The sequence below is a fragment of the Sander vitreus genome, chromosome 14 (assembly GCF_031162955.1).
Source record: "Sander vitreus isolate 19-12246 chromosome 14, sanVit1, whole genome shotgun sequence".
NCBI classification, from domain to species: Eukaryota; Metazoa; Chordata; class Actinopteri; order Perciformes; family Percidae; genus Sander; species Sander vitreus.
Window position 1 is genome coordinate 19,272,816 of NC_135868.1, and position 23,288 is coordinate 19,296,103.

The following is a 23,288-nucleotide window of genomic DNA, read 5'->3' on the forward strand; positions in this document are numbered from 1 at the left end:
AATGAGCCAAGCACATAAAAGTAAATGGATGCCTTGGAAACAAATCTAAAGATGGATAAAAGCATCTGGTGAAATAAAACATTCAGCCCAGTTAAATTGGATTGCTGGTGTTGGTAGATGAGCGGTTGTCTTTTCTTAACCAGCCTTAACCTTTCCACCAAGGAGCGCTCACAGAGCACGTTTCAAAAGGGCAAAGCATAGCAGACCGCCGATGAAAGGATGCTTATGAAGAAGAAAGAGGGAGCTGTAATTTTATACCTGTGCTTTGTAAATGTTTTCTATGTGCAGTATTTGATAATGTAAAACTGGTATTTTTGTGGTTTGTACGCTGCAGAATTGATTACTTAAGGTGCACGTAGTTTTGTAAGAAAATGGAATCAAACTGAGGAAAAAACTATTTTGGATTCAGAAGCCTGTATTTGCATGCCCTTTGCCATCTGGACGCAAAGTAAATAAAGTTTATTTGAATCACAAGCATTTGTCAAGTTTGTATTTTAAACCATTCAGTCCCAGGCCAATAAATGTGTTATTTTTCTTATATAGTATGCCTCAATTCATGCAGAAGCCTCACTCAAGCAGCACTGTGCTAGGGTGGAACTGATGGTGTAAAAAATTCAAATCACTACAGTATATAGAATTTAATCAAAACAATATTAATTTTGTATATTTTCACAGAGATGAGTATCACATGTTACATATTCTCAAATGTAAGTGACGGACTGGTGTAGACATGAAATCAAAAGGGGACAAAGCTTGTGAAAAAAAGCAGAACTAATATAAAGTATGTTAATCTTGTTTAAGGGACATAACATACAGAGATATTCTGATAAAGAATAAAGTACACAATATCTTGATTGACAAGTAAAAAGATACATTCCTTTATTTGCTCTTATTTCACAGAAAAGATATACCAGACCAAAAAAAAAAAAGTAACTGATTACAAACAAACTAAAGTTAAAAGATAATCACAAATGAAAACGCTCAGATGAGGCCTTATCACCCACAGAGATGGATTTTTACTGCTTTTTCCAGAAACTTTTCTTCACTATAGCTGACAGATCTGCTGTTACACTGCCCAGATGGTGATATTGCTCTCAGCTGAGAAAGTGTCTGCTGCTGTCAAACTGTTGCCTCAACTGCCACCAAATTAGCTCAAATTGAAAGAAATACCTGGAAGAAATAGACGGGTTATCTGAGTTGTGAAAGGCTGTACTGCTTGTTTACTGGCAGAAGTTAATATGAATCTTATTATGGCAGAGTATGGTAATGTATTTCTCTTTTAGCTCTTACTCCTCACAGTCAAAGTGTCAACTTAACACCTAAGTGCTTCTACGAAGAAAAACAAAAAACAAAGACAGATTATTTACACTAATGGCTTCATGCATTTATAAGAATGGACATATTTAGAAACACTTTCAGAGAAAATCAGGACACAGAGAGAGATGGCTTGTATGGGAGAGGTGTGGAAGAGTTCTCTTAAACATTGAGAGGTGACAGATTGTGGCCGTACAATCGCTTTTCGCTTCACAATGTGATTTGGCCAAACTGTAAATGACCCCAAGTGACCTGAAAATGTGTCAGTCTGGTCACAGTTTGCTGTTAATTTGACAGTAAGATATTTAAAAAAAAAAATTGGTTGAACAATTCTCCAAAAACGGACAGGACGACAGAACATTCCAAAGACACGACGTGTACATTGCTCGACAGAGTCGTAGAATATCAAAAACAAGCACACCCCAACAATACTCAGGTGTGCATATTCAAAACGAGTTGGTACATTTGCAAAACACATTCAGGACGCACATTCATTGAGACATTTTGTTGTGTCTTGGTCGTAGAGCGATCGACATGTAGAGAGATTAACATTCAGAGAGACACATTCAGGTATCTTGATAAACATACAGTACATACAGTCACAGCTAGATAAACATTCTCTTCATGCAATTCAGTGGAAGAATCTGAAACATGGCTGATCTGTACCTTAAAGCTTTTCTTTTGGCTATGCCCCCATCTCTCTCTCTCTCTCTCTCTCTCTCTCTCTCTCTCTCTACTTATCTCTTATTTACAGACATTCAACATTATTTGAGGCCTCTATTGTACAAGGTAGATTAACTCGAGGTGTGTGAGTGTTACCCCAACATTTACGTGCATGCAAGTGACTTATTAAATGTCCCACCGGAAATAGCACAGTGAATTGATATGCCCAAATGTTCATTGTGTAAGAGCAGGTTTGACAGAACATAATGTTAAAGGAGTGTTGAATGTTCTACTGATCACTAGCTAAGTGTCTACACAGATGTAACAAAGCATTGGGATACTGTACAACCATAATAAAGCTAGCGTTGATCTTTGGTCTCCCAAAATCCAGTTTAGGACTTTTGACACTTATTAGATATTGAATCTAAAAGAAGCCCTGTGTAAATTGAGTAGAAGACATCATAAATAAGGTTTAGGTAGGTTGTGTTGCTGCTTTAACTTGTGAGACAGTGAGGATCTAGGAACTTATCAACGTAAAGGGATTTCTTAAATTTAAATGTTGTATTTAGGAAGGGGATACATTGTTGTTTGTAAGATTTTACAACTTAGGTACTTGAAGGTGATAAATTAACAGACTAAGTTAGCATAGCCTAGCCTAGCTTGATTTTCCTTCAAACAAGAAGGGAACTATAATTTAAAACGATTTGTCGACTGAAACCTTTAAGCTATCAAACTCTTAACCTTTGTGCGCTTAAAAGCTGGCTGGAAAAACATTTTTAGTTGCTCCTTCACAAATACGGTTGCGGCTCAAATTAAGCTTATTATCGGATTCTGATGTGAACTATTTAAGAAACATTGTTATGGGTTAAAAGATTTCGGTTTAACATGAACCAAAATCTTAGCTGAAGGCTAATTCACGTTCCTGCCAAGAGTTACATGAGAAAATTGATAGCACTCTCACGTCTGCATGGTACGCTAACGGCAGCAGCCAGATAGCTTAGCACAAAGACTAGAAACAGGTGGAAACAGCTAGCCTGTCTCTGTCCAAAGTGTCAACCAGCACATCTAAAGCTCGCTGATTAACACATTATATCTCATTTGTTAAATACATACAAAGTCAGTCTTTTTTCTAGTATTTATGCTAAGCTAACCAGCTGCTGGTGGTAGCCTCATATTTGACGTACAGACATAAGAGTGGTATTGACCTACTCATTTAACACTTAGCAAAACATCAAATAAGAATATTTCTCAACATGTTATACTATTTAACAAATTACAAAACATTAACCCATTATTCTTGCAACAAGATATGTTTTTCTCTTTTTATGGTAAATGCGTATTGTTCAAATAAACGTCAATATTGAAGCACATCAACCAATTGAGTTAAAGCTGCGCTGATTCTGATCAAGTAAGAAAAACAATGTTCTCCAAAAACCAAACTGTTCTTTTAGGTGAAGCAGTTAGTTGACACCCACATACAGCAAATGTATGTAATAAAAAAAATCCATTTTGTCTCTATGGCGCACACAATCTCATATACAGGCAGATAGGAAAGATGTGTAGATGTGTAGTCCTAACCAGTGAACCTCTGAACCCTGTTGTCTTGGACATCATACCAAAGTGTCCTGAAGGCAAGCATGGGAATATGCAAAACATGGCAATGTATGGGACGAGAAGAGGAAGCATGGGCAGACTGGAGAGAAAAAGAGAGGTAGTAATGGTTTCCCAAACCCTATTTTTCTTTACATCTGTCTCCTCCTCCTTCTCCTCCTCCCTTGCATTAGAAAATGTCCTCCTGGAGAGTGTGATCCACCGATTCCTACAACTCAGTTCCCCTCTCTTTTGTGGGTTATTGGCGTTAAATCACTTTCTGGATAGATGAGATCATTTCCAAACGTGTGCTGTCATGTGCGCTGAGCTTGGAGTTGTCGAGCCTCCCATTTGTTGACTGCTGTATCTCATCATGCCGTTGGTGTTGTAGAGATTCATGCCGGCCATGTGCTGAGTCACCTGAAAGCCACAAAACACACTTTGTTATTACAGAACGTTTACTACCTTCAAAATTCATATGGTCCAAAACACACACAGACACACACAAATTTAAATATGGAAATAGAACGATATAAACCACTGTGATGCATTTACAATATTTACAATCACACACACACACACACACACACACACACACACACACACACACACACACACACACACACACACACACACACACCTGAGTAATGTTCCACTGTAGCTGCTGGGCATGTTGCACTCCGTACACCTGCTGATGAGGTAAGCCTCCAACCTGCTGCTGTCCCATCATCCCACTCTGCTGCTGTCCCATAATGCCACTCTGCTGCTGAACCATCATTCCGCTTTGCTGCTGTCCCATCATGCCCTGGGTCATTCCTGTCATGTAGGGTGATGCCATAACGCCATTAGGCTGAGCCATGGAACCCGTGGCACCCATTAAGCCATTCTGCTGTCCCATCATGCCGCTCTGTTGAGCTCTAATCGGGCCGCTCTGTTGCTGTCCCATCATGGCCATCTGTGATGTCATCATGGCGCCTCCCATGCCACCTGCCTGAGCTAAGGAATGGTACGATCCGTACGGGTGTGTCGGGTATCCTATTTGGTTCAAGTACAACCCTGCTGAAAATAATCACAGATGAAAAGTCCATATTGGCAATTGGTAAGCAATTCATATTTTCTCTAGTCTCTTTGATGAAACTAAGTCACACATTAAATTAAGACACATGGAGACGACAACATCTGAGAGAAGGTTCTCCAGTTCTCACCATGAGTAGCCATACTGCTGGTGTGCACTGAGGGGGTAGAGGCATACAGAGAGAGAATAGAGTCCTTGGACAGTTTCTTGACAGTGGCCTCCTCTGTTTTGGGTGCCGGATCCAGGAACAGACTGAGGTTTTCAGGCACTGAGGCAGTCACTCTGCTCTGATGCATGGAGCTGGAAACAGGCTGGAGAGAAAGAATGACAAGGTGGCAATGATAGAGAGACAGACAGAAGGTAGGGGAAGGTTATCATCAGTAGATGCTAACAGTAGGATTCGTCCTTTTGGGACCATGAATGTCTGTACAAACTTTTACGGAAATCCATCCTTAAGTTGTTGAAATATTTCAGTCTGGATCAAAGTGATGGACAGACTGAGATTGCCATCCCTAGAGCCAAACCGCTGGCATGGCTATGAACATAAGCATTCTTCGGAAAGCAGACAGTGTACAGTATGTGCAGCGTGTTACCATGGTTTTAGTGAAGGAAGCAGAGGAGGGTGCTGGCAGGGAGCTGAAGAGATCCAGTGCAGAGTGTGCCAGAGCTGGATTGGACACCGCTGGGCTCTTATTACTGTCTGGAACACATCCTCCACCATTAGACACTACAGGACTTGCAACAGGGGCATCTAATAGAGGGTAGATGGAAGCATGGTTATGAATATTTAAGATTATTCACGATTCAAGTATAACCCATCTATTTCTATTTCTTTCTATTCTCTCTATGCTGTAAATGGGTGTTAGTGTGTGCACGTGTGTGAGGTGCAATACCTAATCCGAGCAGGTCTGTAACAGACTGGGAATCTGTCTTGGGACTGATGTTTTTTTTCTGTCACAACAGAGAAAGTCAATACAAGTAATGCAATATGTCTACATCGACATATGAGCTTGAATTCAGAATCCTTGTTCTCCAGACTCCCTGGTGGTAACAGCAAAGTTACTCCCAAATTCCCCCTGCTGGCTGAAAACTCCTCTCCTCAAGATGTACTTCCTCTTGTGTCACCTTCTCCTCACTGACTGATGCCCTTTTTCCTGTTTCTTAAGCTCCTAGTCTTCTTCTCCTAGCACTCTTTAGCTCAATCTAATGCTGCACTCACTCACTTTCCATAAGAGCATGAGCTAAATGTTAACAATCAAACAATTTAAAGACAAGATCAGTTCTCTGTGATACAGCCAGTACTTACCAATTTCATCTTCTCAAACACAACTGGTTCTTTAGGTATGTTTTCACAGCTCTTTTCTTTCTATACAGGGAGAAAAACAGATGGTTTCGTTGAGCAAGCAGACACTTCAGGTGGAATGGCTTTGCTTAAGAGTATTTTGACGGTAGTAGATGAGACAAGAAAGTGTTAGTTTTTTTAACTTTCTGTCAAATTTGCTGAAACTGACCATATGTTCCAGTAGAACTACATGAAGCAGGTAATAAAAAAAAAAAAAATCCGGCTCCTCACAGCTCATGCACACGCATTCATTCTCCCTTGTGGGGGGAGGGGCTTAGGAGACCGTTTTGGGCTTTAGCAGAAAGGGGGGAGGGACTGAGAAGTTGATGTTCAAATTTTTGGGCTAAGTCCTGGATCTTTGCAATCCTACCTACAGCACGTTTAAGACGCAAGCAACACATTTTTGTTTCTGTGGACTGACCCTGAGCATCTGGATGTCAATGACCTTATCCATGTACTTCTTCTTGTCATACTTGTCCCTGATGAAGCTCTCTGCAGACTGGTCTGTCTCAGGGCGCTGAAAACACTCAGGTAAGAATGCCTCGTAGAGACGTTTGGCTTTGGCATTTCCCATCTCCTGAACACACTGGTGACACCGAAACACAACAAACATTATTACATTGTTAAGCAGTCTAATAAAGGAAAGATACCCAGGGTCCTAATCATATTGCATGTGGGGGAGTCCTGCTAATAAAACAGTTTGCATTCTTATTGTGGACGTAGAGAAAAGAGAAAAATAAAGATGCTGACTATAGGAAAATGATCACACTGGGAAGCATAATGCTGACTGTCAGACAAGAGGAGCTGCATGCTAATGAGAAAGTGTCTACTTCCTCGACTGCACATGCAAGTTTATCATAAAAAATCCCAGACAAACACAGTTGCAGCAACCAGAATTGTTATGTTTTTGACAAATTTATCCTGCAGCCAGAAATAGAAGTAATAACCCAACAACTCGTCATTTCTGACCCAAGGTTTTACTATAATACTGTTGGACAAGAAGTCTATTTATAAAACAGCCTGCTATTAACAGTGTATTTTCATTGTATAATTCAGGAACCAATTAAAAATCCTGGCTTCTACTTGCCCTTAAATGCAGGCACAGTGGAAGAAAACATAGGATCAATTATATGTGAACTCAGTCATCATGTATTGTATCTTTAATACAATAACATGAGCCAACACTTAAAAATATTCTGCACTATGTATAGTTATTTGTTTATTACTCTGTGCCTCTGACTGTGACATGTGCAATATGCCATTTCATATTCATCTGTATGTATATTCTCCCCACATGTATATAAAAGAAGTGTTTATGGTTTACATACTACCATTATTACTCTCTTCTTCTTATTTTCCTATTTCCTATTTCATTCTTTCTGTATTTTCCTATCCTATTTATATTTAATGTTTATTTTTCTTATTTGTTGTGTTGCATTGAGCTGCTGTGACGAGTGATTTCCCCATTGTGGGATCAATAAATGCTATCTTATCTTATCACATTAATATTTTGTGGGAAAACCATTTCCTGTATGTCACACATGTAACAAATGTCCCCATCTTGATGTTTGGATCTGTAGTGTGGCCTCTGACCTGGACCTGCTCCTGTGTCCACTGGTCCAGATTGACAGACTTAACCTTGGATATGTGGACCCCCAGGTTTCGATGGATACCAGCACAGCGGATACAAATGAAGATGCCCAAATTCCAGGACGACCATCTTGGACCTGGCAGAGAGAGAAAGGTAGTGTTTAAAATTAAGAGCAGAGGGCCTAAAAGTATAACAGACAGGCAGAGTAAGCAGGAGAGAGGATTGGGTGAAGAATGATGAGCAAAAACTCAGATTATTTTGAGTCCAATTATAGAGAGACAAGCCTGAAATTCAATTATGAGTTTGAATTCAGCTGGGAACTTGATTAATCCAATGTAAGTCATTTGGTGTCCTGACACATAATGGGATCCAGTAGGAGAGTTAGCCTACATAACTGAGACTGAGAGGAGAGAGGGGGAGTAGAAAGTAACACACACACACACACACACACACACACACACACACACACACACACACACACACACACACACACACACAAGCGATCACACACATTCGGGATACCTGCAGGGATGATTACTCATTTAGTCATGAGCCTGTGTGTGTGGGTGTGTGGTATTCTGAGTGGGACATGTTGTCCATCTTGCTGCCATATCAATCTTAATGGTTACATTTTTGTGTTGTGTGCCCCATATTCACCCCAGTGCTTTTATAGATTTAAGCTTTATATCATGCCTCGCTGTCAGGGATCTTTGCCTTTACAGACAACTCTAAGACGGGGGAAATAAAAACAACACCATCAGGCTATTTTTCGACTGAAATTATGCAACCATCCTCTTCAGAGAATACAGTCAGCTTCAAAGAGAATACTCTCCCCATCTCATCTTACATTTCCCTCTCGTCTTGCCCCTCCTCCTCTTCTCTTTCCTCCATCTCTTTCTGCTCCCCCCTCCCTTCACTCACTCTAGTTGGCTAAACTACCCTCTGCCTCTCTGCTCATCTCCTGTTCTTGTTCCTGTTCCTGAGTCCTTGCTTGCAACCTTGCTACAAGTTGATGCACTACGGCTTTTACACCACTAGATGGAAGAGCAGATTTTCAATTTGGATTTCTCATTGGCATCTTCTGTCTGGCAAAGTCATTGTTCAGTGTTAAAGAAATGCCATTATATGCAAAGGAAAGAGGAAGTAAAGTTTCAGAATAGAAAACATGCAATGCCTTCCTGTTTACGGCAGCTGTGGAAACACTGTGTCTGCGTACAGAGTCAAATACCGTAATAGCCTCTTGTCTTGGTTGCATCCTGAACTATGCATGCTAAAAAAGTTTGCATCATTAGAAGGAAATCATAGGACTGGCTCTGTATTTTCATGTATTTCTGAGTTGCCTAGTTTGCAGGCTACAGTTTCAAATAAGGAAAATAAAAGATGTCAATGGGCAAAAATGCAAACAAAAGTAGAGAGAGCAAACAACAACAGAGGGTCACCAGACAGACAGAATATGTCCATCAACCTGACCGTCTGGCTGCAGCATTAGCTGTCATGCAGTCTAATAATAGTAGAATTACTCTGCAAAGCCTGTTAACTGCTTTAAACATTGGCACTGACAGAGAGAATAAGAGAGAGATTGTCAATTGTGTTGAACTCCTTGGACACTGGAATTATTTTGTCCTTCTCATCCTTCATTCTAATGCTCCTCTGTGTCCTGGCCGCCATTTCTTATCTCTCTCATTCACCACCGCTGCCTCCGTCCTCCTCTCCCCTGTCCCTCCATATCTCATGCTCACAGTTCTAATTCTCCCTTTCTATAACATTCTCCACCCTCACTTTCTGGGATTTCACCCAATTGCTTTTTTTGTGAGCATGCATATTGTACTGAATGTGTATCTCTTTTGAGCCAGGCCAGTGGTGTGGCTCTAGGGGTAGCAGTGTTGGTCTGTTGATCCACTGCTTTGGTCCAGACTGAAATATCTCCATCGCTATTGGATTTGGTATACCCATGGTGCCCAGAGGATGAATCCCATTGACTTTGATGACCCGCTGCTTTTTTGACATATTGAGTTTTTAACGAAACAGCTCAAAAACTGTTAGACTGCCATACAATCTTGGTAAAGATATTCATAGTTCTCAGACGATGTATCCTTATGACTTTTGTGATTCCTTGACCTTTTTCTCTAGTGCCATCATGAGGTTGACCTTTGCAGTTTTGACTGAAATGTCTCCAAAACTATTGGACGGACCATGACATTACACACTGCATATTTCTTTCCAAACCATGTTCGTTCATGTGTCCAGTGTAAGTTTGATCTGCTTATAATGTTTGGAGTCATTGTGCTCAGGTGTCTACGCCAGTGTGCCGACAAGGAAGAGGGAGCAGGACAGAGTTGAAGGTTAGTTATTTAAAGTGAACCACACCTGCACACTGCACCACAGTAACCCTGTTTGGTTCTAATCAATGCAGTGCTTGAGTAAGAACCCATATACAGCATGTGTGTCCAGCAACAACGCACACCTCCAGGTACTTTGAACAGATATAGTAGCGAGAGAGTAGGAGGAATAGACTTCGAAAAAAAGGAAGGCAAGATTCGACAAACAATCTCAACAAACGCAATTCTCTGTGTTACAGTTTGTGCATTGCAGTGTACTTTTCATCACAGTTTGAGTAACAGCGGTGAGTTAATAACATCCACTATTCTTTTTGCAATCAAACAAACACACTCTTTTTATAATTGAGGTTCGTCTAATAAATCTGTCCACAGTTTTTATAGGGCAAACAACCTAAAAGTAAAAGGGTTGCATAGGAGATAGATGAATCATCCTGGCAAAAAAATGAGTGTGGTTGTGGTTGTCAAACATGCAGCTTGAAGCACATCAGGGGAGGAGAAAGCAGAGCCAGGGCAAGAGCCAAAAACAGAGACAAACAAGAGGGGATTTTTATAGTCATCAAATGATGGACTTTAGCTGTTTGATATCCTGCTGGGATTTACAGGGGGTATGACAGGCAGCAAGCGAGTGCAAATAGAGATCTATAATCAACCTCTCTGTCACACACCCACACACACATGCACACTTGTGAGCACCTTTACTGGCTACATTTATTTTGTAACCCTTCAATGTTTCTTTCTAAAGTATACTTTTTACTTTAATAATTTCCTTAAATAAAATGTTAAATTCAAAGGGCCACACTGGTGTAACTGCAAGTTTCAGGTGTATAATTTACATTTTGATTTTAAATATATTTCATTCAGCTTCAAGGTTGCCATTGATTCCCATTCATTAGCACACTCTTGGCTATATAAAAAAAATTGACTTGACTTGTGTAAGTCTACATAGCATACATTTTAGTCAATGTTATATTGTGTGGTAAAACTAGAAATTGCAACAGTGAACTTCCACACCTCATAATGACGATGTAACTTTATCAAAAAATAATACAGACTTATTTACAGACTGTTCAAGATGAAGAATTATACAACACAAGAGCCTGCTAATAGATTTTCATACCATACACAAATAAATGGAAATCAATGGCTGCCTGGAAGGTAACTCTAAACTGGGAAGAATTCCTCTCATTTATCGATCTTATGAGGATATTAATCATTTTAAATATGGAAATAGACTATTTACGCACACACACACACACACACACACACACACACACACACACACACACACACACACACACACACACACACACACAGCATAGCATTAAAGACCTTGGGGAAAGTAAACAGAACTAGGTTTTTGGCTTGAAAGGCTAATTTAATTGATAAATAAGGTCAAGACTCTTGCCCAATTCTCCTGTTGCTGAGTTGCTTTACTATCTACACATGTTCTGGAGAAAACAATTCCAACAGGTCCAACAGCTTAACTGAGTATGTGGTAAGATTTATAACAGAAGCGCCCTTAAATATCTCAAATATCAACATGTTACCTGTTCATTAAGGTTCTGTGGTGCCAGCAATTTGATATTGTGTTGGCTACTTAGTCACCTAGACTCCGGCATCATTGCTACCCAGGACTACTATTGAAATAAGTCTTGGACACTATTGTGTCTTTTTTTGTAGTTGTATGTGATGTCCTCCGTCTCTGGTCAAATAAACTAAACAAAATAACAGAATCATAACATAACATAAACATATACATATTACATCTTCCTTCCGAGGTGTGCTTTTCTGACACACATCTATAGTGAAACATAGAAGTGCACATGTCGTCACACACAAACACATGTATGTACACATGCGCACGTGTGCGCGTGCGCACACACACACACACACACACACACACACACACACACACACATATACAAGCAGGTGCATATTGCTCATTAGCCTATATCCCACAAGGATAAATGATACTTTCTGCACACGTCCAGTTACAGTAATCCCACAGAGCCTCAGTCATCAGTGGATCCTACGCCCTCCTACGCCACCACACAAACACACACTCATGTATATGGACACTCATCCTCCAGCACCTCAGCAGCTAAACCAATCCAAAAAACCTGAGGCCATCCAGTGACCCAGTCCCAGTCTGAGCTAAGCAGATGGACCCCTATTGATAATTTACTAATACACACCCACCATCTGTGTGAGAATGCAAGTGACACAACTGTGATCCTGCAGGTGAGTCATTAAAGTTTGAATGAGTTATACATCAAAAGATGAGTAAGCACCCCATCACAGTAAGCTTTAGATTCTTCTCAAAACACATTTTTAGACTTGAATTTATGCTTGATTTCATCCTATTACTGATACTAGCGTTTGTCCTCTCTGTATGTAGTTGGAAAATGGATACAGTACTGTAGCCTATTTAAACTCATCTTCAGTCTCTATTTTTCACTTGAAAGATAATGCTGTTGACACAAAAGGGGTCATTTGATTACTTTGTAACTTTGTTTGGGAATATGGGACCCAGAATGTTATTATTTTTGCCCAAGGGCCCCGAACAATCTGGCCATGGCAGTGTATAGACTCTGTGCCACCCTGGTACTGTGAGACTCTGAGCTCTATGCCAGCCAGGGGACACAAACAGCCAATCACCTCCTTGTTTCAAAGGAAATCCCTGCTGGCGTCTGATTGGATGATAGTAAAGGGTGTAAAGGGATGGGGGCTAGGTGGTGGTGGAGGGATATGGCATGATATCACCAGGTGATATCTCCATGACAACCGTGGCCTGGTGTGTACATAAACATAAGTACAATGGAGACAATAAAGGAGGTGAGGCTTTTAAGCAAACACACACACACACACACACACACACACACACACACACACACACACACACACACACACACAGACACACACGAACACACGCAATCCCTTGAGACTGAAGCCAGAGGTAGAAGTGTTGACTACATTATGCACCTTCCTCAGCCTCCGCTCCCCTGTCACTTCATTATTTCCTGGCAGTATTGAGGATTTACAGTAGAAGTGTCACGTTGTGAGGAAGTGATAAAAAAAACAAATAATACAGTATGTAATGCGGTACAGAGGAAAAGAGAGAAAGGAAGTCGGGCAGCTGTAAACTGCAGTCAAAAAGCAGAGATAGTATTTAATTGCTGCAGTGTCTATACAGTAAGCGTAGATAGGGATGACCAAATAGCATCGTTAATGTGTTTTTGTGGGTTTTCATCTGCTGGTGTAAGCATGCACTTGGCTCCACACATCTCACTCACTTCCTCTTCAATCACCCAGAGGGAGGAAGGTGATAAACGCACAGTAATCTATGTCAAACCAAACAAGATTAGACCAACCTTCATCACAAGCCATATGGTCAAAAGCCTGACTTTAGAGAAGGAAGGGGACGGGGATATTATGCTTTAAATGTGTGCACGTGTGTACACACGTGTGTGGTTTTGTTAGTGCATGTGCTTGTTCTCTAATGCAGAAGAATAACACTTATAGATTTAAGAAAAAGTGCTAATCAGGTAGGAGGTATAATACCCCTTTAAAGCACCTACCTAGATTACAGTGTCAGCTTATAAACACAGTTACATGGGGGGAAAAGGTGGGAAATGATGAGAGTGATGTGTGACCTTTAAATCCCTATGGAGCCATATATGTTCTTAAATGGTTAAAACATTAAATGCAGAACATATTTGTTCGCACACTTGACAGAAAACATGCTTTGGATTTTAGTAAGAAAGAAATATCCCTTTTTTAAGATTAAAGCCAGAGCTTCAGCATGCTTGGTGTATGTGTCTATTTTCTCCCCTAACCCCTAATCTCATCTGCAGTCTAATTAGACCAGTCTGTTGCACAGTGAAGTCACGCCAATCAAATAAGCGATGCACTGGCATGTTTGAGTATGTGAGAAAATAAAAAAGAGAGATAACAGATATCAAATCAAAGACAACAAATTCAATTTCTCTCTCCACATGTCCCTGATTTGGTCCAGAAAGGTCCACTGCTTCACAAATGCAAATATAATGCCTTATTTGTTTTCCTCTGCTTTTGTTGACTGTAGTCTAGTCTTAGAACAGTCACATCTTCAGATGAGCTGCATGGGTCTGATCACAGTGTTCTTTTTTGAAGTGATTTCTGAACAGTCACAAGTGCGTTTGCCTGAAGTCTAACAGTGGCTGCAGTCCTATTTATATCTTATTTAAAAAAAATACCATCCAAAGGCCATATGCTCTGGGACAAAACCTTGTTTTGTAAAACGTTGCGTTCACGGTATCCTGTTGACGTCTACGGTTTGAATACAACCAAGACCTTGAAATCACATTTCATCTCAACTTAACTAAGTACTGTACTGTATCTCGCCATTGTCTATGTACTGTGAACAGGGCCACCAACAGCAGGGGAACATGGGGTCAGTTGTCTTGGGCCCTGGGTCAAGGGAGGGCCTGAAAGCCTTTAAATCATCTTGTCCTGGGCAAGCGCAAGACACATGGCAGCCCTGGCTCTGTGTGTACTGTGTGTGTGTGTGTGTGTGTGTGTGTGTGTGTGTGTGGAAGCAAGGTTTGATGAAACTTGGGGAAGTTGACTTTTTGTGTTTGGACAGAAAAATTAAGCAAGAAAACTTGTACAAAAAATTTAGCAAATGAAGCATCTGTCATAAAACAAAGTATAAACATGCCAAAGACTGGGCAGACAATGTATAGTGGATTTGCGTTTACAACTTTCACTGATGTCTCTCAAAATCTTGATTTCTTACTTAAAATCAGATTACCAACAGGGTTTGAACCTAACAGAATTTCTTTAGCTAAAACTTAACTTTTTAGTTGAGGTTAATTGTAAGCTATGGCGGTGAATTTGTATCAGTGTAATGATGTTATTCTATATTATGTAAGGTTGCATGTCCAAAGAAAAAATCATTCTCTCTACATCCGTATTTGACAATTGTTTTCTTTTTCAGCAGCCACCTGACGCACCTAGTGCTTCTTATGAAATATTTGGGATGCCAGCATTTTTACCTGCATTTGGCAGCTTCCTGAGAGATACAGAGACCCAGACTCAGTATTGTGAATGAGCACAGAGACAGACAGAGATTAAGAAATATAAAGAGAGACACAGATGGAACACCCAGATAGTGATGGCCCAAATGAACAACAAGCATAAACTGGGCAGGAGCACTGAGACTTAAGTTTAGTCTGTCTGTCTGTCTGTCTGTCTGAGTGTTCACAGCTACACTTGTTTGCACCAAGCATTAGAATTGTTTCCCCCTGTCATGACTGATCCTGGCAAACAAATCCAGAGAAAAGCTACCATGACGTATTGATTTCGAGTCTGAGTGTGCTTTGTACACATCAGAGTTATCTGCTGTTGTTTGTTTGTCTATCTATCTCTGTGTCTGTTGAGGAAGCAAACCCAGATCTGAACTTGAATGCAGCACTACGGTATACAGCTTAATCCCTGTTAAATATGGGAAGCTGCTTACTCGTATGATTCATAAAGTTTTCATTAGGAATCGCAAGGGTGTCCCCTGTGTGACAGCCTGCAGTGATTTACGTACGTTCAGGACCTTCACTTGAGAATTAATGATGGTGGGAGCGGTAGCAGCCATGTGGAAGTGGAAACGTAACATGCTGTTGAACCATTTCTCGGGCATGCTATGGATTATTATCAATCTCAACAGCAGCAGTGTCGCTTAATAAGATCAGGTTGAAATCTAGCATAGAACATATATTGGTATCAAATGGGCTAACACTAAACCTACTTAAACAGGGTAACAGGACTGTATTTTTTAAGGTTTCTAAAAAATCTGACTCCCTTGCTGCTGCAACATTGTGAATGTCCCCGTTGTGGGATTAATAAAGGATTTTGAATCTTGAGTGAGAGTAGTTCACTGACACCTGGAACCAACGCTGGCTGTGAAGTAGTTTTATGTGCATTTATCTGCCAATGTGTGGACCAATAGTGGCACGTGAATGTTGAACATTTTATATTCACAGATATCAACTTGTTGACAGTTTATCGCCTAAAATAAAATGAAGACACAATGTTGGAGAATCGGTTTGTTGATTTAGTCTCAAACTCAGCGTATTTGTGACCAAAACAGCAGTGTTTACCCACCAGAATGGCAAAACAGATTCAGCAAACAGCTGATGACATAGTCCAAGGCCTCATTGAGGCTACAAACAGACAGAAGGGTAAGTACACATGCACAAACACATGCAATTGAGAGTCTGGCTGTGGTAATTCTTATATACTGCATACATATATATATATATATATATATATATATATATATATATATATATATATATATATATATATAAATCCTATAATACATGTTAGAACGAATGCAGAAGGATACTACACCAACATCCCACAAAAAAATGAGGGACAGTATGATGACTACAATCAACTCCTTTATTCATGGTAACTACATATTACACTAAAAGTAATAACTGGGGATGACAGACCTACAATGCATCCCTACAATTCCATCATAATATGCAAATATGGTTGTGCCCTTTTGTTAAGAGTTAGGCTTACCTCTGCCCCATCTGCACTCAGACTGCAGGAACAGTCTGTTCAGGGTGACTCAAAGTCAGATATCTATCTCTATGTCTGCTAGCCCTGTGGTTTTCATACTGGTGTTCAGGGAGCCTCAGGTGTCTTGCAAGGGTCCAAACAGTTGGAGTACTTTTCACTGATGATCTCATTCACTCATTTGATCCTGTTATATATTGTCCAATTGTCATTATTAACAAAAACCTTCTTAGATGAGAGGGATTCCTCATAACATCTTATAACATTTACAATAGATCCACTGTTGCGACCTGGTTATTATGGATGAACTATTAGCCTACTTGGGGGAGCTGGCATGATATAGCAGCATGCCATGCTCCAGCCTTGAGAGGATGTGGCCCCGTGTCTTGCATCATAGTACAACGTAATTGGTCGAGGTATGATGAATGCAACGCCGCATTTTCTAGCGTAGTAAATGAGCAAGCGGGTCGATTCATGCCCTGGCCATTTGCAGGTATGGACAGGATCAGCCAGGTAAACAAGCAATTGGTAATCACCTACCTTTTGATTCGCAGTCAGCGCAGTATTTATTATCTTCCAGCGCCAGTAAAGAGTTGAGGACAGCCTGGTATCTGTCAACGTCTTTTACAGATTTGCCCGTCATCATTGCACTCGTCCACCTCCTCCGCAGCCCCTGCAGTCAGTGCCGGCTTTTGTCAAATAGCCTCTCTTATTTTATTATTAAAGCAGTGTGTGCAGAGCCGATGCTTTCCGTTCCTCCTCTTCCTCGCTGTAAAGCAGGGCGAGTTTGTTACACCAAGATGGGACGATTGCCTTTCAGCCAACCAGCATGCGGGTTATGCTAATAGCCTACTAATACTAATCAAGACGTAACGTGGAGGAAAACACCATGTGAGTGCTAAGCTTCAAAATGAACAGTAATGGAAGGTCGACTTTAAAGCGCATCTGTAACCTGACGTTCACTGATTGTTAAACTGATTCCTTCAGCCAGCTCTCTCTCTCTCTCTCTCTCTCTCTCTCTCTCTCTCTCTCTCTCTCTCTCTCTCTCTCTCTCTCTCACACACACACACACACACACACACACACACACACACACACACACACTGATACAGCTGCAAAAGTCTGAATAGTCACTACATTATATTTTTTGCGGGCTATAGGCTATTTCAAAGCTATATTTTCCTGCTTTATAAAAAATGCCAGGTCGTTTTCTTTACGATATTACTGTTAATATATTACGTATACTGCCATCTTGTGGTCAATCATAAGAAGCTTTTGAGAAGTATATGTCTCGCTGTAGTCCTGTGTTCCCCTCCCGTACGCAGGACGGCGATAAAACAACATGCCAAGAGGAAATAGCCGAGGAAATGTTGGTGACAGCTGACTGGAGTTAGTAAAATTACCAAAGCAATGCCGGAAATTAGATTACTTTTGTCTTCAAAATAAAGTGTGTAATGTGTTTCTCCTGTAAAAAAGGAACTCTATATGGACATGATAACAACAATACTTTGTTTGTTTGTGTTAGTGTATTTAGTTTTTTTTTCGAATACGTTGTTTCCTTTCATATATGTGTTTTGTATTACTCTAGATTTTCTCAATAAATCGTTTAAACTAAACTACGACCGGAAGTGTATGGTTTAATCTAGTTAGCTTGGCATTAGTGGACGTGTGTGACTACACTGGTGATTACGGAAATAACTGCTAAACCAGAATCAAATAAATAAAGGATTAATATCGAGTCGCCACCTGATTAAGCCTGTAAGACTGTCCACAATGTCCAGGCAATCCAACCGAACAACAGACAGCAAGAAGATGGTAGGCGACTCCCGCAGGATTAACGTCAGCCAAACCTAGCTAGCAAAATGCTAACAAAACAAGTGGCTACACGAACGTTACACCTCTGCGAGCTAAATTAACGTTACTCGTTAGCCATGTATTTTTGACAGGTGTTGCTAGATACGTAGCTAAATAGCATTTGAACCAGTTAAAAAAAAGTATTGTATTCATAGTTGAATATATTACTGGCTTTGCCAGAAAGTGTAACGTTTAGTTCGTTGTAGCACAGAAGCTAGCTAAATAGTTAGCTAGCCTCCGTAGCTGTACATAGTCCTGTCCCAGATCGTTCACCTTTTTAAAATATAATTTTCCAAATGAAATCCATAAATGCGATCATTTAATCATGTTCAGTTATGGGTGAGTTTTTATTTGCCCTGTTGGGGGTGGCATTAAAGTTACAGCTGCAGTGAAGACTAGTAATACTTATACACTATTTTAATTAAGTATTTAAGTGTATAGTGTTTTTTTTTTATCATTTATTCAAACCATTGTATTTTTGTATTACTGTTATCAGACTTCATTTCAGCACCAGGAGCTGTCCATAGCAGGACTTGTTAGACTTCCTGGTGCAGAAAGTAACCCTGTAACCTTATCTGGTGCCTCTGTCCAAATTAAAGAAATTGTATGTTAGCCTTGACCTGTGCCAAAATGAAGGATGCTTTATAAACTTAAGAGAGGCAAGTTAACTGGCTACACTACTTTAAAGAGTGTGAACCTTTTTATCATTTTAACCCTAAACCACAAGGCACTACTGGCCACTATTTATGTTACATCATTTTACCTGGATGCCTACTGCTTTGTTCAGCAGCATATCTTTGAGGGTGGCTTGGTGTTTTGATATGAAAGAAGAAATTAAATGGTATATACTTGGTATTTAGATGTTTCTACCTGATTTGATAATTCCCTGTTTATATTAAAACTTGCTACCCACTGGTCATGTCATTATAGATGTACATGTACATTTTTGGTTATGGTAATTTAAGGACTATCCCAAGTAGTTTTCCACATTTAACAAGCAGGATGCATGTTTTTTTATTAGATCACCACATAATAGTTTGCCTGTCGTTTTCTCTGTTGTAGAACTCTGAGCTGTTCACTCTGACTTACGGGGCCCTGGTCACCCAGCTCTGTAAAGACTACGAGAATGACGAGGAAGTCAATAAACAACTGGACAAGATGTGAGTGTCTCCATCTGCTGGCATTAACTATGTTCAAACCCAACTGTAGTTTACACATAGTGTAGATGACAAGCATTTGTGCTAAGACTTGCAGGTGTGAAACAAACAAAATGTGTTTTTAAAACTGATTCATGCACACAAAACATTTTATTTTCTTATTGCATAATTTGGTTTTATCAATTGCATGGGTCCTTTTTTTTTTTTTTTAGCACTAATTACCTATTACTAAAGTTTTGTGTATGCCAGCGCAATTCTCTTTAATAACTACATCGGTGGAATTTGTTATTGGTACAGTATGTAACAGCAAGGCTTCCACATTTATAATATACATCACAAATAACCTTCAAATGTCCAGCAAAATACCAGAACCATACCATACCAATACCAGTGGACCACACAATACTGAACATATTGTACATGAAGTATTACAAGATGTAACCTTGCTTTCTGTGCATTAGCTAGATTGTGTTCCCGCTTGCTTGTTAAACCAACTAAAGAGAAGTGATTTTTTTTTTTTTTTCTGGCCTCTTGGATGTCTCCCTTTAACTCGTACCTTCACACTGCTCTGACACATTCTGCTGCACTCTATTCATAATATACCTCGACCCAAACTAGAGCAGAGCGATGACATAATCAGGTTTTACTTCTCACACTTCTGTGTCAGAGGTTCCCCTTTGCTCTTGTAACTTCTTTATAACTTAGAGGGTGTTTGAAGAAAAGAACATTGTTTTTATGAGGGGGAAAAAAAATCTCTGGAATGCTGGATACTGTTCTCCATTAAAATAAGATTAAGAAAAATCGATGGGTTTATAACTCAAAAATTCAAGAACATCCTGTCATGGTGACAGGACTTTGGACTGGTTGTATTTTGCTTGTCTGGTTGTGCAGCAACCTTAAGCTCTTTCCAAGCTAAGTCATGATGAGGCTTGCCTTACCTGGCCTTAGAAGGCAGTGAGTCCGCACTGCCCAGTCTGCTAGTTGCCAGCTGAGTGGTCAGAGACAGATCATGTTAGGATCAAGATGCATCAGTTGGCTCTAGATTCTGTAGTCAGGATAAGTTGACTTGATCTTCTAATCATAACTATCATCCTTTGCCAAGTGTTTGACCCCAAAAATGTTTAAAACATTTGGAACCGTCTTCTCTTTACTATCATTTTTCCTCAGGACTTTTAATTTTCTATGAAGAGCAAGAATGACTTTTTCTCTCATTATCTTGCCTCTGTCTTTCATAGGGGTTATAACATCGGTGTGCGTCTGATCGAGGACTTCTTGGCACGCTCCAGCATCGGCAGGTGTCAGGATTTCCGAGAAACAGCCGATGTCATTGCTAAGGTAATAGACTTTTCCAGGCCAATCAGAGCGTGACCGTGGACTTCTCCCAAAGATGGAGGGAAGGAGAGGGAGAGACGACAGAAAAAGAAAGATTAGAGAGACTGATGTTGATGATAAAACACGAACGAAAGGGGAGGATGTTGGGAGGGGTTGTGGAAAATGGTCGATTGTGACCGAGTACAGTCAGAAAAACTTAAAGTTCCAGTTCTAAACTTAAGGCCAAGATCACATTCGTCTTTGCTTTGTGTGTTAGTTACCTTGTTATTTAGAAGGTGAGGATTCACCTACATGTGGACTGAAATGTAATCTCATCTGCCGGAAAGGTGATCCACATTCAGTGATACCCCTTCTCTGCTTCACTGTCCAGGTACTCTTAGTTAAGCTCTAAAACAACTATAGTACATATAAATGTGTTCGTAGTCTTGTTATTTACTCGATCACCTGGCTGATCATATTACTTTTGTTATATGTTGTACTTTAAACTTCGACTTTTAACATATCCTTGTCTCGTTACGCAAAAGTCAGACTACCTTAATGTCTGATAGCTAGAAAGATGTAGGCAGACAATTAAAGGCTGCGCTCAGGCCTGTCTGTGTGTTCAGCAGCACTCCAGCTGTTTTCAAGGTTTTACTGCTGCCTGCTAGGGAAGTCATTCCACAGATGTAACCCCACACTAGCTCAAGGAACTGGCTCTTGGTCATGAAGTGAAGGGTTATGTCTGTAAATGGAGGACCACTGTGGGACAGCGGTTTGGAAGGTGCAATGATAGCCTTGCCTGAGGATATCACATAACCTCTAGCTAAACTCTGAAACCACCTGAGTCATTCATCAGTGAAATATATACTGTAATAGAGGTCTGTTGTTTGTTCAAAAACAGATTTTCTAGATCATGAATGGTTTGTTTCGGAAGGCAAGACTTAATGAAGTTGTGGCGCTATTAGCCAATATTCTTTTTTCAGTGTTTCTAAAAGTACTTTTTTTGTCAGGGTAAGACTGCTCTCCAGAGTGCGTCCATTTTACATATAAGAAAAAATATTAAGTCCGTCCAGCGCTAGTGAATATATTCATTGCTTTAACTGCAATTTCATTAGCCTGAGCGAACTTTGATTTGTGCATGCGTGAGAAAGGATGCCAACACACATCACAGGAACAAAGTGCTGCAGAGGACGAGAAGCAACAGACAGCAGTTATCAGGACTCAAGTGTGTGCGAATAGGATCTGCTAAGTAAATGTGCAATCAATTGAGTAAACTGCACTTGTTTTCTTTTTTATCCACTCCTCACTCCTGCTTGGGGTGGTTGTTAGGTTGCATTTAAGATGTACCTGGGAGTCACCCCCAGCGTGACCAACTGGAGCCCGGCAGGAGATGAATTCTCCCTCATCCTTGAGAACAACCCGCTGGTAGACTTTGTGGAGCTGCCGGATAACCACAGCACGCTGGTCTACTCCAACCTGCTGTGTGGGGTCCTCAGAGGAGCCCTGGAGATGGTAAGGGCAACCTACTCACTGTACATTTTACACTTAAGGTAAAGTCGTAGAATAGAGTAGTCAATAGATTTCCTGTGCAAATTTGTGCAACAATTTTACCAAGAGGAAAACAGTCTGTGCATAGAAATGTAAGTGATTATGTATCTGATTTAGGTCCAGATGGCCGTGGATGTGAAATTTGCTCAGGACACTCTGAGAGGGGACAATGTGACAGAAATCCGCATGAAGTTTATCAAGAGGATCGAAGAGAATCTCCCAGCAGGAGACGAGTGATGGAAATGAAAAGTTCCTTCCCTCAACTACTTGTGTCTCATTTAGCAAGGACTGAGTCATCTGAGGAACACCTTCACATACAGAATCAACGGGTGAATGAACAAAGTCAAAACTTCAAGATGTGTGGTAAACACACTCTTTAATTTCTAGTATCTTCATCTCCCGCTCCTTCTTTCTGTGTTGTTGGGAGAAGAATGCTAGGAATTAGAAGAGACTATTGAGATTCCCAGGGAAAAGAAACACTGTACATTATGGAAACATAACACAAGATCATAAAATGGCCCTGCAATCTTGAATATTTTATGAGTTAAAAAAAAAAAAAAAAATCCTTGGCACTGATCTGTGGTCCAGTTTGAGGGAAATGTTTTTGTAGGTCTGTGCCTAAATGACAGCAGTTGCTGCTGAGGAGAAGAGAATCCCTTGGACCATTTATCTGTCACCATCCCTCATGTAAAGTCACTTTTTCTTCATAGGTAAAATATCTGTCACGTTTCTTGAAAGAGTGATTCATTTTTATTTGGCCATGTATAGATCTTTTTCTCTTTTTTTGTGCAAGGCTGAAAAGCCTTACATCATTATGTTTTTATGTTTGTCTTTTTTTTTATTTTTTTTTTTTATAAAGAAATCGCATTCTATATTGCTGCCAATCATATGGCATGTTAATTTATGTAGATGGATATGTCAAATAAAAGCGGCATATTCAATATAA

At 40.2% G+C, this 23,288-nt stretch overlaps 2 protein-coding genes across 4 annotated transcripts; one reads left to right on the forward strand and one right to left on the reverse strand.

The window, feature by feature from the left end:
• Positions 1-850: 850 nt before the first annotated feature.
• On the reverse strand, positions 851-17,568 carry smap2 (small ArfGAP2). 2 transcript variants are annotated; one of them, XM_078267386.1, is made up of 9 exons: positions 17,013-17,568; positions 7,578-7,711; positions 6,406-6,570; positions 5,949-6,008; positions 5,536-5,593; positions 5,236-5,393; positions 4,773-4,953; positions 4,208-4,626; positions 851-3,987 (listed from the first exon to the last, which is right to left on the reverse strand). In XM_078267386.1, exons 1-9 carry the CDS (start codon positions 17,116-17,118, stop codon positions 3,862-3,864), a joined length of 1,407 nt encoding a protein of 468 aa, XP_078123512.1. In that variant the 5' UTR covers positions 17,119-17,568; the 3' UTR covers positions 851-3,861. The 2 variants fall into 2 exon arrangements, with proteins under 2 accessions (XP_078123512.1, XP_078123513.1); XM_078267387.1 differs by having other exon boundaries at positions 4,208-4,623; positions 17,013-17,567.
• On the forward strand, positions 16,953-23,288 carry trappc3 (trafficking protein particle complex subunit 3). 2 transcript variants are annotated; one of them, XM_078267389.1, is made up of 5 exons: positions 16,953-16,985; positions 19,389-19,486; positions 20,719-20,818; positions 22,124-22,306; positions 22,460-23,288. In XM_078267389.1, the coding sequence occupies exons 1-5, from the start codon at positions 16,968-16,970 to the stop codon at positions 22,577-22,579; spliced, it is 519 nt and encodes a 172-aa protein (XP_078123515.1). In that variant the 5' UTR covers positions 16,953-16,967; the 3' UTR covers positions 22,580-23,288. The 2 variants fall into 2 exon arrangements, with proteins under 2 accessions (XP_078123515.1, XP_078123514.1); XM_078267388.1 differs by lacking the exon at positions 16,953-16,985 and adding an exon at positions 18,112-18,287.